The following is a 13917-nucleotide window of genomic DNA, read 5'->3' as shown; positions in this document are numbered from 1 at the left end:
GAACAGTACATGAACAGTGAATGTGTATGAATCATAATAATCAGATTGCTAATTCTTGCTCTATGTGCACTTTTAAAAAGTATCTCACCTGTAATCACTCACTGCCATGATCTCCCTCACCTTTAGTCCCACATCAGACTGTTTTTGAATGGCTGTGGCTTTCAGGCTATGGCTGCTATAAGACAAATGTGTCCCTGCCTCTTTACACATACTGGGTAACATTTTGGGACAGCTGGTTAACTCCCAGGGGAACACTGGTTTACCAGCAGGTCTCTGTTGCAGCTACCTGCCTTCTGAGCTGCAGATAGAGACTTTTGCACCAGGTGGAATTTTACTCATGTATTTTTGGAGAGATGCTACTGGGCAGAGTGGATTTCCTTGCTCTTCAAGCCATGCACCCCTCCAATTTGCTCTGCCTTTCTACAGTGATGAACATTCAAGTTTTAATTCCGTAGACTCTCGAACTTTTCCTCGTAGTTTGTTTTGTAGCATTAAGCTAACGACCAAGAGTCAGTGTTTATTAGCGGAGCGGAGTGATACATGGTGTAAAGCGTCCTAGTGCCGTTATACTCGATATCAGCACTCAACCAAGCTACTAGATTGATGAACAAAATGCATTTATTAAGTGCTGACAAACAGAGAGTAGAGTTTTATTCACTCTCCTTTGTGAATGCCATAGTACAATGTTAGCTGGCAGCATTAAAAGTCATGAGCATTACTGATGGTGTGTATTAGCCTGCGAACAACCACCGGTTAGCTAACAGTTTAGCTTCATTTTCTATCCAGTGGAGAGAACGTGAATTTAAACTAAACTCACTGCCGAACAATAAACCTCGCTGTCATACGGCTTTTGTGTTCAAAACAGACAGTAAAAACGAAACTAAAGTATAATTTACAATGAACTTACCTCGAACAATTTCAAAGGGTCCAGATCCTTTGCAAACAAAAAAAAAAGCTAAATTCCGGTTCCGGTCAAATTCTTTCAGAATAAAAGCGTAGTCTGCACAAATGTTCGATAACGTTTTGTTTTATGTTGAAATAATTAGTTTGATCCACTTTTTATCTTCTCGGTGTGAATATAAATAGCTACGTGAAATAAAATAGAAAATACTCACCCTTAAAATCAACCGTACATTTGCTATGTTTGTATGTAATAAATTATTGTCATTGCAACTTGGATGTGTGGAAGGGGGTAAGCAGGTGAATCAATCTATATGAGTATTGACTCTTAAATAGATTTGAAACCACAAAAAAGTTTATTTGCTATAAAATACATTTAATTAGATGTATTTCTGGTGGATGGGAAAAATAAGCACACAATCTTGCAAGGGAAACGAGTGTTTATTTCTGCATTTTTAGGAAGTTTGCCAGGATTAGAATCACCGGTGCATGAAAGAAGCTTGCAGCAGTCAGTTCTGTAGCCTGAGGATATTAAAAATACACTGACACATGGTGTCGTTTTCTTTCCATCCAGTGGATGTCAGTACAGGACAAATATTTCAGTTGGAGCATGCAAATGCATGAAAGAGTAGCAGAGATTAGAAGAGTTGCCACTAATATTGTAACATGGATTAAAATAAATAGCATTATGTGCTTTAATTTGACTGAAAGATTAAAAGCTGCAACAAGCAGAAATGCTATTTACCATGACATATAAAACAGACTATGCCAAAAAAAAAAGCAGTTGCTTAATTTTCCAAAACACTGATTATGAATCAGTGTTGTATTAATACTTCATAAAGCATCAGAGATATTTAAACTACAAAAATGTTTTAAAAACAAATCACCATAAATATAAATTTGGTTTCAACAACGTTTGTGATTATTTGAGTTACTTGTATAGATCTACACTGGCTAAGCTGGTGCATCTACAGTGACATAAAACAAACTATAGAAAGATAACACAAAACATTTCAGTTAGCACTAATGAGTCATCTCTTAAGAGAGACTGCTGTTGTTTCTGTTCTCTATCTTCGATATGTTTGTGTCTGTTTGGAAATTGTAAAGTCCAATCATGTTAAATTGAAGTAACTTATTATAAACAACATTTCACAAAGCAATCTCTTTTTCCAGCCTACCGTAGCAACGTACTTTTCTTCTCAATATAAGTTAAAGGGATTCACTGAAAGGAATCTAGAATGCAAGCAGGAGCTAATTACTCAAAATAACACTCATAAGATGACAGCTTTACACAATATATCAGAAATATTGTAATCATGGTCTCCAGTATGTTGTTTTGATCATTTTCAAGTATTATTATTAGTGCAAAATCTCCACTTTCATTTCTGAACCCTGAATGTTGATTATTGGTGAGCTGGAATGCTACCAGGCTGTGTGGTCCAAAGTTTGTCCAACATCTTATATTTGTAACATGAGCAACCCAGTGCACTGCTGACACTTTGCAACTTTGCATTATTTGTTTTATAGTAATGTTTCTGGTCCTAACAGTTACCAAGTTAATACCCAACTGGTCTTTTTCTTCCCTGTAACAATAAGAAAGAGGACTAGAAAAATGGCTGTCGTCAGAAGTGATATCTTGTATTAGCTGCAGGTATAATGTGTCTCCATGCAATAGTTTTAACTTTGCTGGCAATAGTTCTAGCTTAAGGAGTGTGTATATACAGTTTGAACTGTACTAGATGCTGCCTTCCATACATTAAAATGTGTGCTTCTAGCTGAAAAAAAAACTCCAGATGCAAAAGCAAGTTGTCCAAGGCTACCATCTCCATAGTCTGAGCACTCAGATGACATCAAGATGCAAAGTTATTTTAATATAGGCGGGGGGAGGGGTTCAGACCATTCATATTCACGTCCTCCCCAAAATACAACCACAGGAAGTGAGCTGAAAGTTGATGAATTCAACCTTGAAGTTACCGACCAGATAAACAGTAGGTAGGCCATGAAGGGAAAGATACTGCAAGACTTACTTATTACATCTTTACATCCTCACACAGCAAATTAAACATCAGCGGTTTTAAACAATAAATAACTTTCATCTTTTTTTCCAATGAAACTCTGAACAACAAAGCACAATAATAACAAATAAACCATCATTCTCATTTCAAGTTTGCATGTTTCTATTTTGTCATTTGAAATCCCAGATATCACAGCACATCATTGGTTCTTTTAACATCAGTAAAATACAAGTCAGTAACATAAGAATACAAACTGTGGGTTAAAATCTTACATATTATATTAACTATGTTATCACTACATGTCTTGTATGCTAACATACTATTAGCTAAAGATTTTGGCAAATAATTCACTATACATACACAGCAAATATGTACAAAATCAAATCAACTGACTATAGCTTCACAAAACAAGTATGGACCCCTTTGTCAAGCCCAAGGGCTATGTCCCACTAAGACACATCTCCCCACTTGTCTTCCTCAACTTTTATACTTTGTGGTCAGTTTTTTTTATGACAAGTTCTAATGAATGGTGTGGGAACCAGTAGACAATAAAACAAGAGTAGGAGAGTAATCAGTGTGCTGGAACAGACCTCAAGACCTGCGTAATGGCTGAGGGGCAAAGACGGAAGAGTATTGTGTAGGTATGTTCTCATCAAATGCAGCAAGGAGTCTTGGCTGGACATGACCCATTTAATTTCTGTGCAGAGCAATGAGTAAGCACATGTTGAATGTAGCACCGGTGCATTGCATGTATTACATGGAGAAGATCTGACCTCATCTTTATGTGATGGAACCTATTGATCACATTGTTTTTAGCTGGCAAAATGACATGACACCCTCCAAATTAGACACTAAGTCTATTTTACTGTCACTTTAAACCCCTACTCACAGTAGGTATATCATGCAGTGTTTTGAGGAGCTTTTTTTTATAATTTTTAAAAATAGTAAGACCATAGTATGAAGAATAGTTTGGTCACCAACTCAACACAGTGGGGAGTCCTAACACTTCTTTGCTACAGTCATAAGAACAGGAAGAAGAAAGGTGTGAGACAAAGTGAATGTGTAAGATGGACAAAAATGTGTTGCTGAATGTTTATTGGTATGTTTGTCCCACAAACTGAGACTTAATTTGAAATATATTTGAAATTCCTGACATATTTTCAAATCCCCACGGGTATCATAAAATCTGTGCAGGAGGCGTGTGTGTTGAGGAAAAGTGTACAGTATGTCTGTATGTGTTTGTGCACAAGTGGTCCTATTTATAAACCCTGCGTGTTCTTGCATCCAGTCTGTCACATCTATTTGCGCTTCCTGAGCACCAGGTACATGAAGCCGCTGATGAGAGTCATGGGGAAGCTGATCCAGGCCAGGATATAAGAAGAGCCATATGTGCCTTCCCGAAGACTGGCTACATGAAAGGAGTCTTTCTGAGCCGTGTAGATAGATGCTGCAACCATCACACATAGAGCTGGGAGAAGAAGAGAAGAAGGGAAGGATGAAAATTACACTCGGTCGTTGATGAGAGAAAATATTTCAAACAAAGAAATGTTAAAACAACCTAAGTACCCTCCCATATTAACTGATTTTAATGTAGTGAACAGCACTTCCCAATGAGACGCAGAGTGATTTATCATACAGAGCCACATTTAAGTTCTTCTAACATATCTTAAACTTTTACATTAATATGTCTCCAGTTTGTGGTCTCATGTCCAACCTCAGAAAGTGAAAAGTGAGTAGAAATGAATGTGTAAAAAATGTGTGTCACTCACAGGCCAATAGCTGGATAACAGCAGTGAAAATGAATCTCTCTCCTTGTTTGAGCCTGAACAGCTGAAGGATGAAGACAAAGAAGCTGACACAACATAAAATTGTTCCTAGGATCATAGCAGCCTGGATCACTTGCAGGTAGGCTGAAAAGAGAGAGAAGAAGAAAGGAGGTGTTAAATATTATACGAAACACAAACTTACACACACATAGTGCACACAGAGTTACAAACTGTCCTACAAGCAGCAGCAGTATGGCTGTTCTCCACAGGGTAGCAGGTGGCATTACAGGACAGCCAAAGGTCACTGTAAACAACATCAGGTCCAGCTTTTGATACCACCCACCACGCCTAGAAGGAAAAACAGAGAGGTGGTTAAAGCAGTGAACAAACTGTTGTTAGTTATACTCGTATTTTCTCTTGGTTTCTACTCACATTGTGGATGGTTGAAACAAAGAGCAGAATGGCTCCAGTCAGATGGAAGAGGATGATGAAGGCTAAGACGATCAACATGGCTGCCCTGTCTCGTTATCCTGTGAGTTGGTTGCCGTTCCGTTGGTCAGATCGAAAAAAAGAAAATCTTGCAGGCTGCTTCGGTGGCTGTCTGTGTCTCACTGGCTGATTGTCAATGTGCAAAATAAATGTTTGACCTTAGGTGGTTGACAATCCAGCTGGATGATTGCTTCTTTGTACTGTCACACAGGCTGATAGCAGGGGGTGGATCAAGGCCTCTTTGATGAAAGGAGTCTGTTGGAAGCAACATAAATGTAATACTTTAATAACACACACGAGCACTTGAAAGATTACTCCATTGTTTTCCATCAGGTTACAGTACATTAAGCACACGGGTAAACTACATACTGTAATTATATATTTAACATTTTTCCACAAGACTTCTGACCCTTGCTTGATTCATGCTAAATGGTTAAAAAATAAACAAGACAAATGCTGCATGTATGAGAATAATACAAAGGCCGTTTGAGTTATGTAACAGCTACATCTGCAATCTAATTACCAAAATTTGTCTTTAATCCAAACAACTGTGAAAAATCCAGGGTTAAAGAAACAGCCAGAACAATGTTTGTAGCCACCAAGTCTTGCCTCAAATTATAGAAAATGCTGCTAAGATGTCAGATCACGTGTGCAAGTTGTGTCTACATGAATGCTAAAAACAATGAGTGTGTGTGACTATGGGCACAACTACAGTGTGTTGGAGTGTGGTGTTTTCTCTCTATGACTTTTTACATAATCAAATGGCCGATCTTTGTTCAGTCTTAGAATTGACCAAAATGTATTGTACATGTATAAAAGGATGACAGCAGACAAAGTCACGTACTAGCACCAAGAATGCCAGAACATGGAGAGACTGAAACAAACTAATTCATTATGCATTCTTGGGCACTGTTATTGATGCAAGGCTTGTATGACAAGACACATGAAGTGCTGTTTCAGATACCAGCTTATCTTTGTTTTCTCCAGCATGACCTTAGCATTTGTAGCATTATGACACATTATGACGGCTCCAGAAAACCCTGTTGACAGTCATAACAGGCGTGTGAGCGTCTCTTTAAGATTTTGCCACCTAGTGAAACCTGGATGTTGTTTGTGTTTTTCAGTTTCTCAACAAAGACAAGAATTGCCTATAGCAACAGTATTCCTCTTTTTAGTGAGTATTTCCCCTTTTTGACTCAGTGTGATACTTTTCTGGGTGTATTCTACTAGGAATTGTCTTGCGGGAAAAACAAAACATTAAAAATAGAGACACAGGAAAGGGTTTTGCTCAGCATGCTGAATGCTTTGTCAGCATTATTCACACACATTCATTCATGCAGTATTCATAGTGCTATAAATACTCAAGACATGATTCCGAAACACTAGACGACATTTCTTTCCAACAAAAACATGAACACACAAGGACACATTTGATTTTGATTTCTGAAACAGCCGGAAATCCCACCAACACCTCAGATGCTGAGCAGGCAAAGACACATGTTTAAAAGCACATGTGAGTGCAGGCACACACACACACACACACACACACACACACACACATAACCAGACAGCAGAGGAATTAGCCCTCTCCGCCAAAATGGAGTCACAGTAAAAACAGCCCCTCCCAACCGACAGGAAGCAGGCCACAGTTTCTGTGTGTGAGCATGTGGCTATGGGGTGTGCCAGAGGATAAGCCCTCCATGTCTGGACTGAGGAAGGGAAACAAGGGGTAAATAATATAAAGGTAGGCTATACGCTTATATCAAGACATATGGGGTTTAGGGTTTTCATAGGAATGTAAACAACAAACCTTTTTCAAGCCAAATATACCTAATTTATTCCTATATTATATATAATATATTAGTAGACAGTGAAATACAACACGTAATTTGTACCTGACACTTGAAAGAAATAAGTGGATGTGAAACTGATCTTGTGTAAACCTGCAGCAGATATAAAAAAATAATAAAAAAAACACCTTCTTAGTGTAAATAACATACAGAAATTCTTGCCTAGAAACAGAAACGATGTATTTCTAATGATGTACACATTTGTATAACAGTACAGAGGTCTGCTTTTGAGGCTCCAGAGGTCTGATGAATTCCCAGTCTACATATAACACAATCCCTGTGTTACTAGAGTGGCCAAACAGTTCAGGTTTGCTGAATTGTTCTTTATAGACAGAGAGAAGAGCCTAATCTGACCTGCAGGAACATTCTTAGAATCTCCGAGACACGTACACACACACACACACACACACAGCTGGATCTGATTCTATCTGCAGCTACCTCCTGGGCGCAATGAAGAGAGGATGAATGGGAGGAGGATGGAGGGAAGTGAGAAAAATATAAACACACATACCAAGCACACAAATACAGATTGATACACATTCACCTGCCAAATAACCCACAAGAGAGGAGGCTCAGCAGATACTAAAATGATTGTGTGCACATGTTCCCAACCATTACCTTATTAGAAATCTTGGTCACTAACAGACATAACACACACATTCACTGACTGTAAATTTAGAGCCTTATTCCACAGGGAGCATTGAGAACAGTGTTGGCTTGCAGGGGTTTCCCTCAGAGCTGACACTAATGTGTGTAAGGTCCAATATCCACCTCTGACACCAGGCAAGAGCTGCATACACCACATAGCCACGTGCGTGTTGTGTACATCAGACTTACTCAGTGTCAGCTGGTATGTATAACATTGATATTTCACTAAACCCCATGCCTAATCCTTTATAATATTCATAATTCAGACACAGAGGTATTTCCCAAAGTGTCAACCAGCCAAATATTCTGGATTATAGTGTATTGTTAAATTAAACAAAAAAAGGCAACACACTGAAGACGTAAAGAACTTTAAACTCGTGGGTTTATATCACTTTACTGTAAGCACTATCATCTATTTTACACACTCCAGCCACCTCGACTGACACACACAATCTGACAAACAGGCACAAACGCTACCATTCCTCCTCTCCACTCAGCCTTATAATAGGAGACTGGGGGACTCAGTGCAAGAGTGCAAGTGTGTGAATGTGTGTGTGCACAGACTGATTCCCTTGCCTGGTGGAAAATGCTGACTTTTAATGTCCTTTTTTTTACTCTTTTCATAAAATACAAAGCCACAGACTTAGCTGGGCCTCTAAATCTCACTCCCCCGTCTCTCTCACAGTCCCACTCTCCCTTTCTGCATATCTGTCTCGCGCTCTTTCTGTCTTTAGCCATGGAAAAACTGATTGCAGAAGAGAAAAGGCAAGAAGGCTTCCAGTGGAACCCTGTGGTCCCTTATGAGGTCGTCTAGATGAGACTGAAATGCAACATTTCCTCTCATCTAAACGTCCACTTCAGAATACTCGTCAGGATTCACCGAGGGGTTGACAGCTTTATTTTGTTCTGGCGACACTGAAAGAACAAAACACCTCACACCGACGACCACCATGAGCGCTTGAATTAATTCTGATGACAGATCAAGAGTGAACGTTCTTGTTTTTGCTCTTCGCTTCCCCCCCCCCGGGCGAGCGAGGGTGTGTGTACACAACAACAACAGCCGAGCTAAGGTTTATTTTTAGAGAAAACACAAAAGGCGCATCTACCCTGGAACAGAGCCAGTGGCCAAACAAAGCTTTGTTTAGGGAGAGCCCTCAAAAACCTGGAGACACACACGCACACACTTTTGTTTTACGTTTTAGGAGCAGTAAGAGGCAGTGGAGAAAGTATAGCGTTCGATACAAAACCGTACTGTCCAGGGTGAGAGTTATAATCTTCGACTGTACAATACAGATTTACGAGAAGGCGTCTATAAACCAGAACCAGCTGTCTATACCCTCGGAAACAAACTAGCAGTCTTCAGAGGCAGAAGAGAAAAACTGGATGAAGGATGCTGAGACAGCGCTGCTATTTGCACACCTTTACCACTAGTGAGGCAAAGAACATGACAGTTTGGCCTGAGGGTGTCACAGGAGGACGGCCAACTTCCTCATCATCATAGACCAACATACAGTAGCTGCCCCATTTCAAATAAGAAACCGAGCTTCTTCTGACGAAACTAATGCAGAAGCATTTCACACTGGGCCCTGTGATGGTCATAGTTTTTACAAGGTAGCAGCAGAAGAAGTGGTGCAGCTCTGTCAATTCTTTAGATTCTAGTTAACATAAAATGTTAAATGGAAATTCCACAAGTGGAAGTTCAACCATTAACAAATGATGCATTCACAACCCAGGTTAACAACACCACTGTTGTTGCAAATGGAATTCTATGTAAAGGTCATGAGACGGTTTTATTACGAGCAGCACAAGCCTAATAAATTAACATTTTCTCGATCTTTTACCATGACCCAAAATCCGTCCCTCTGCGTTAGTCATAAAGACGAGCTGCCTTGAGGCTCGAAAATAGTTAAGCTATGTCAACTTTAGTTTAACACCCCAAGAGAATCGAGGATCCAAGCAGCAAAAGTTGTTCTGCACATTGTTACTACATGCATGCTTCAAGACAAATGCACACACTAAAACACACGCACTGTTTCCCAGCTGGGTACTTCCTGCTGACATGAGTTTCTTTTAGCTTGGACGCAGACACTGAAATAGATTCGAGCATGTGTAGGTGTGTGTATGTGTACACACACAGCAGAGAGAGGCTGGGGAACACCTGACAGTAAAGGAGACCACCTCTCACCCTATGATTAAACCCTTTCTCCTCTTTATTTTCTTTACTATCAGTCACTTCACACTCGTTCCCTCATAGTTTCCACCTGTCAGCACCTTTAAAACACACTAACCCACTAACTAATCCTCCTCATATCACGTCACTCACCTCTCTCTTCCTGCTGTGATCAGTATGAGTGAGAATAAAGTCAAATTAACACTGAAGCTCTGCCTTCACTCTGTGACCTGGTGTAACAACACGTCAGAACAGACAGCAAAGAAGAAATACGTGATGGACTTTCCCACTTTCTGCTACTTAGACCCACCATTGTTACTGTAAATAACTTTCTTTGGACCAATAAAATGTGAAATGGACCATCTGGGATCTGGACTGCACCACAAAGACGACTTCCTGTCATTGCTGCAGCAGTAGCAATAGGATAATAGAGTGTCTACCCCTTTCATTCATTCATTCACATAGAGTAAGTGTTCATTCATCTGTCAATCCATTCAGCTGCCATCGTGGTTGCTTAACGCATCTCACACGTGTAGTTTTGAGAGAAGACAAGAAAACGTGTAACATTGAGAATATTTTTTCCACACATCCTGGGAACAGTTTTTGAATGCATGTCAACATGTGGATGCAAAGTAGTTTCCAGTAGCTTGTTCCATATTTTTACCCTATTTTAAGACATGTAATAATTCTGTGGCTTGATACAAACAGTGTCTGATGAGAATCAATCTCAACCTCCTCTTTAACCATGAAAAACCAGGACAAGTAGATGCTGTTTTTTTTTCTTACCACAAGGGGGCTCCACCATTTAAGACTGTATCAACTTTAACTATAATAATATAAAATAATAATAAAACAAAGAATCCAACAAAAAACTCAGTCAACAAATAAAGTCGGGAAAGATCCACCCAAACTGCAGAGACTTACCTTTGATTATTACCTTTAACTTATTTCAGGACAAGTTATAAATCTATTTTATTCAGTTTAATAACACACATGCACTCGTGTAAACCTATAATAAAATAAATCAGTGGTAAGCATCAGGCAAAGAAGCAACAACAGCGATGAAAGGTCAGTGGTAAACTATAAAGTCTGTAGGAATCAATGAAAAGTCCCTATGAGACAGCAAACACGACGTCTGTCCAGTGTCCGATGGGAAAAAAATATTTTTTAATTTATAGCAAACACTCATTCACAGCACTCAAACAAATAAATGTAATGAGCGCACACACACACGCACACACACACACACACACACACACACACACACACACACTGACTGACAACGCCCCTTTCGTTTCCACCATCTGAAACTTGGAGCGACTCAGAAAAAGCCGAGTTATGATCTGTATAAAAATTTAAACTGCAGTAAAAGTTCCTTAAAATGACTGTTACATAAATAATCAAACTAAACCAAGTGTTTTTTAAGGGGCAGGATTCACACACAGGCTGCAGAGGTGTGTTTGTCCTGTGAATTGCACATCTCACTGCTGGATTTGAATGGACGTGAATCCGTTCTGCGTTCAAACAAACAGCAAACTACACATTCAAACTTTACTTACCGAGTTTCAGGCCAGAGGAGGAAATCTGTTGGAAAAAGATTAAAAAAAAATCAAACAAACTGGAAACAAATATGTAAAAGAAAGAAAGACAACAGGCTCCAAATGTGAGAACACGGCAGCTGGAGATCTCACTAACAGGAAGGGCCAAAAAGTTAGAGGCGCACTGGAGCTGGAGCTGGAGCTGGGTGTGGTTTAGGATTGAATATGATGGGAGGTGTGTGTGTGTGTGTGAGAGAGAGAGAGAGAGCACATGACTTGATGTGTGTGTGATTGGTGATATTGGTGACAAGAGGAATAAGCTCAGTATGAAAAGTGTGTGTAAACTCACTGTGGGACTCAGGGCAGAAGTCCTGGTCTGGGTTTCTTCACCGGGCAGATGGACTGAAAAGGAGAAAAGGAAACAAATAGCAGAGGTCGGAGGGAGAGTCAGACAAAAGGAAATTAAAGAGATCAAGGGGGATGAAAAGGCAAAGAGAGTGGAGCAAATACAGGAGAAGGGAAGAGATGGAAATGACCACAGAGCCCTTTGCCACATATTTGTCATCACTTTGAAATCATATCACGCTTCTCTGGCACATTACGTCCCTTCCCTTCTACTACATATGGTTTTCTTTTGCGTGTTTTTACTCTTATCTCACTTTCAATTAGCCACTTCCTTGTGTTTGTGCAGCATCTGAGTCTTTTGTCTGTATTTTGTCTAATTCTTATTCACCTGGGACTTTATCATGACTTCCCCCCAGAACAGGATGCCCAGGACAAAACAGGGGTCAATTGGATTGACTGCTGAGAACACATCACCTTTTGGTTGCCACATGCTTTACTTCCATATCTCGAACAGAAAGCATTCATCCTCTCACTGTCAATCATCATCTGCTGCTGCACGAAGTCTCCTTTAAAGCAGCTTCTCCAGTCATTATAAGACACAAAGTAGAAAACTGAAGTGATCCGGACTTCACAACGACCCCACTGTTCATGCTTCTGTCTCTCTGAGATGTTATATATAACATTTCAGTTAGTTCAAGGAATTCAAGGACATTTTCAGTAGCATGATTTTAAAGTCTGGATGACTAATAACACTCGCATGTCTGGTTGTTGGTGACTGTGGTTACAACGAGCAACGCGTTAGCATACCTTGGCAAGACTGGAAACAGAGATGTGCACACAACTACAGGATGAAAGACTAAACCTATAAATAGTTTTCCTTTGTACTGGTTAAACACACAGTTCACAAACCAAAATGGCTCATGAGAAGTTATTTAGTGCCCTGATCATAAAAGTAATGAGTGAAAAAAGTAACATATCCTTGTTTGGTAGCTCAGAGAGCAAAATTATCTGTTTGCTCCTGTGGTCTGATCAGAAACCTACATTGAAACTGCCAAACTAAACATCTTAAACAGTACGAACACAATCTGACCTGTGGTCACTGAGGAGCTTGGGTTAAGGAGCTTGCTGAAGGGCGTCACAGTGGTGTTGAACTGGTGATCATCCAGTCACAAGTTCACTCTTCCATCTTTGTAGCCACTATTGGCCTTTAAACAATACGTTACAACTGAGTAATTCCCAGCATCACAGCATCATCTTTCTATCAATGTACTGCCGAGGGTGTATCAGCCCTGTGTTTGCACAGTGCCACACCTATCTCCAAAGGCATATCTGATCTGGCGCTCAGTCGCCAAACACGTCTCCCATCCAGTTGTATCATTTGCAAATAATGGCTAAATGAAAGATTAACACTTAACCATAATCTCAACAATTCAGTTTAATAGGTTTTAACATTATGCCTCAGCACGTCAGGCCCTCTTTCATGTGTTCTAGGTGGTCCGAGCTCACCACTGTGGCTGGATGGGATTCTCTCTGCAGTCATATGGAGATGGTTAGTTACAACAGGCACGAGGTAATGAAGAGGGCATTGTCAAGGCTTATGTAGCACATAGTTCTTTGCATTTTCCTGGCTGTCAGAAGACAGGACGGCCGCTGCAAAACAGTTTAGAACGATGTCAACAAGTTAACATTAAAATGTTTACATTTAAGGTGATGCAAGAGTTGCACACATGAAATGCTACGTTCAAAATGAACATAAGGCTCATACTAAATAAATAAATAATTATAAAAGCATGCTTCACCACAGCTCATGCCCAGAGATTTTAACAATTTAGACTCACTTTTTCAATAACCCCCTACAAAGTTCAGGATTATACTGAAATGAGACTGTAAGACTTTAAAAAATAATTCACTGACGTCCTGCTCAATCCCTCTGCAGACAGCAGACGGGAAGATACTAGGATTCAAAAAATCTCAGGACACTTCCTGCTTGTTTTGTACGTTACCATGGACACAAATTCTCATTATATCATAAATTGCTCTCAGAATATTTGCACACATTCATGTTCAAACACATAAAGTCTGCTAGAGTTATATCATAATATATGTAGAGTACTGGGAAGTTTTGTGCAGGTTAATGAGTAGTAGATGAAATCTGTATGTTGAGCTGATGATGTCACTTTGTAACTTAATACAATG

The 13917-nt window shown here is 39.7% G+C and overlaps 2 protein-coding genes across 3 annotated transcripts in view; both read right to left on the bottom strand.

Annotated features, from left to right (window-relative positions):
• Window positions 1–964, bottom strand: part of atf7ip2 (activating transcription factor 7 interacting protein 2) — a 7086-nt gene extending 6122 nt beyond the window's left edge. The window contains exon 1 of one of the 2 annotated variants that reach the window (XM_026361785.1): window positions 908–964. The gene's annotated coding sequence lies outside the window, so the exon portion shown is untranslated. The remainder of the gene's footprint in view (window positions 1–907) is intronic. The other variant, XM_026361763.1, reaches the window with a different exon arrangement.
• A 2452-nt stretch (window positions 965–3416) lies between these two features.
• On the bottom strand, window positions 3417–11574 carry emp2 (epithelial membrane protein 2). Its single transcript, XM_026360438.1, has 5 exons — window positions 11398–11574; window positions 5114–5425; window positions 4921–5029; window positions 4685–4825; window positions 3417–4383 (listed from the first exon to the last, which is right to left on the bottom strand). Exons 2-5 carry the CDS (start codon window positions 5189–5191, stop codon window positions 4214–4216), a joined length of 498 nt encoding a protein of 165 aa, XP_026216223.1. The 5' UTR covers window positions 5192–5425; window positions 11398–11574; the 3' UTR covers window positions 3417–4213.
• Window positions 11575–13917: the final 2343 nt, after the last annotated feature.

Source organism: Anabas testudineus, chromosome 8, assembly GCF_900324465.2.
Source record: "Anabas testudineus chromosome 8, fAnaTes1.2, whole genome shotgun sequence".
NCBI lineage: Eukaryota > Metazoa > Chordata > Actinopteri > Anabantiformes > Anabantidae > Anabas > Anabas testudineus.
The sequence above is the reverse complement of the archived record's forward strand: the minus strand, read 5'-3'. Positions and strand labels throughout refer to the sequence as shown.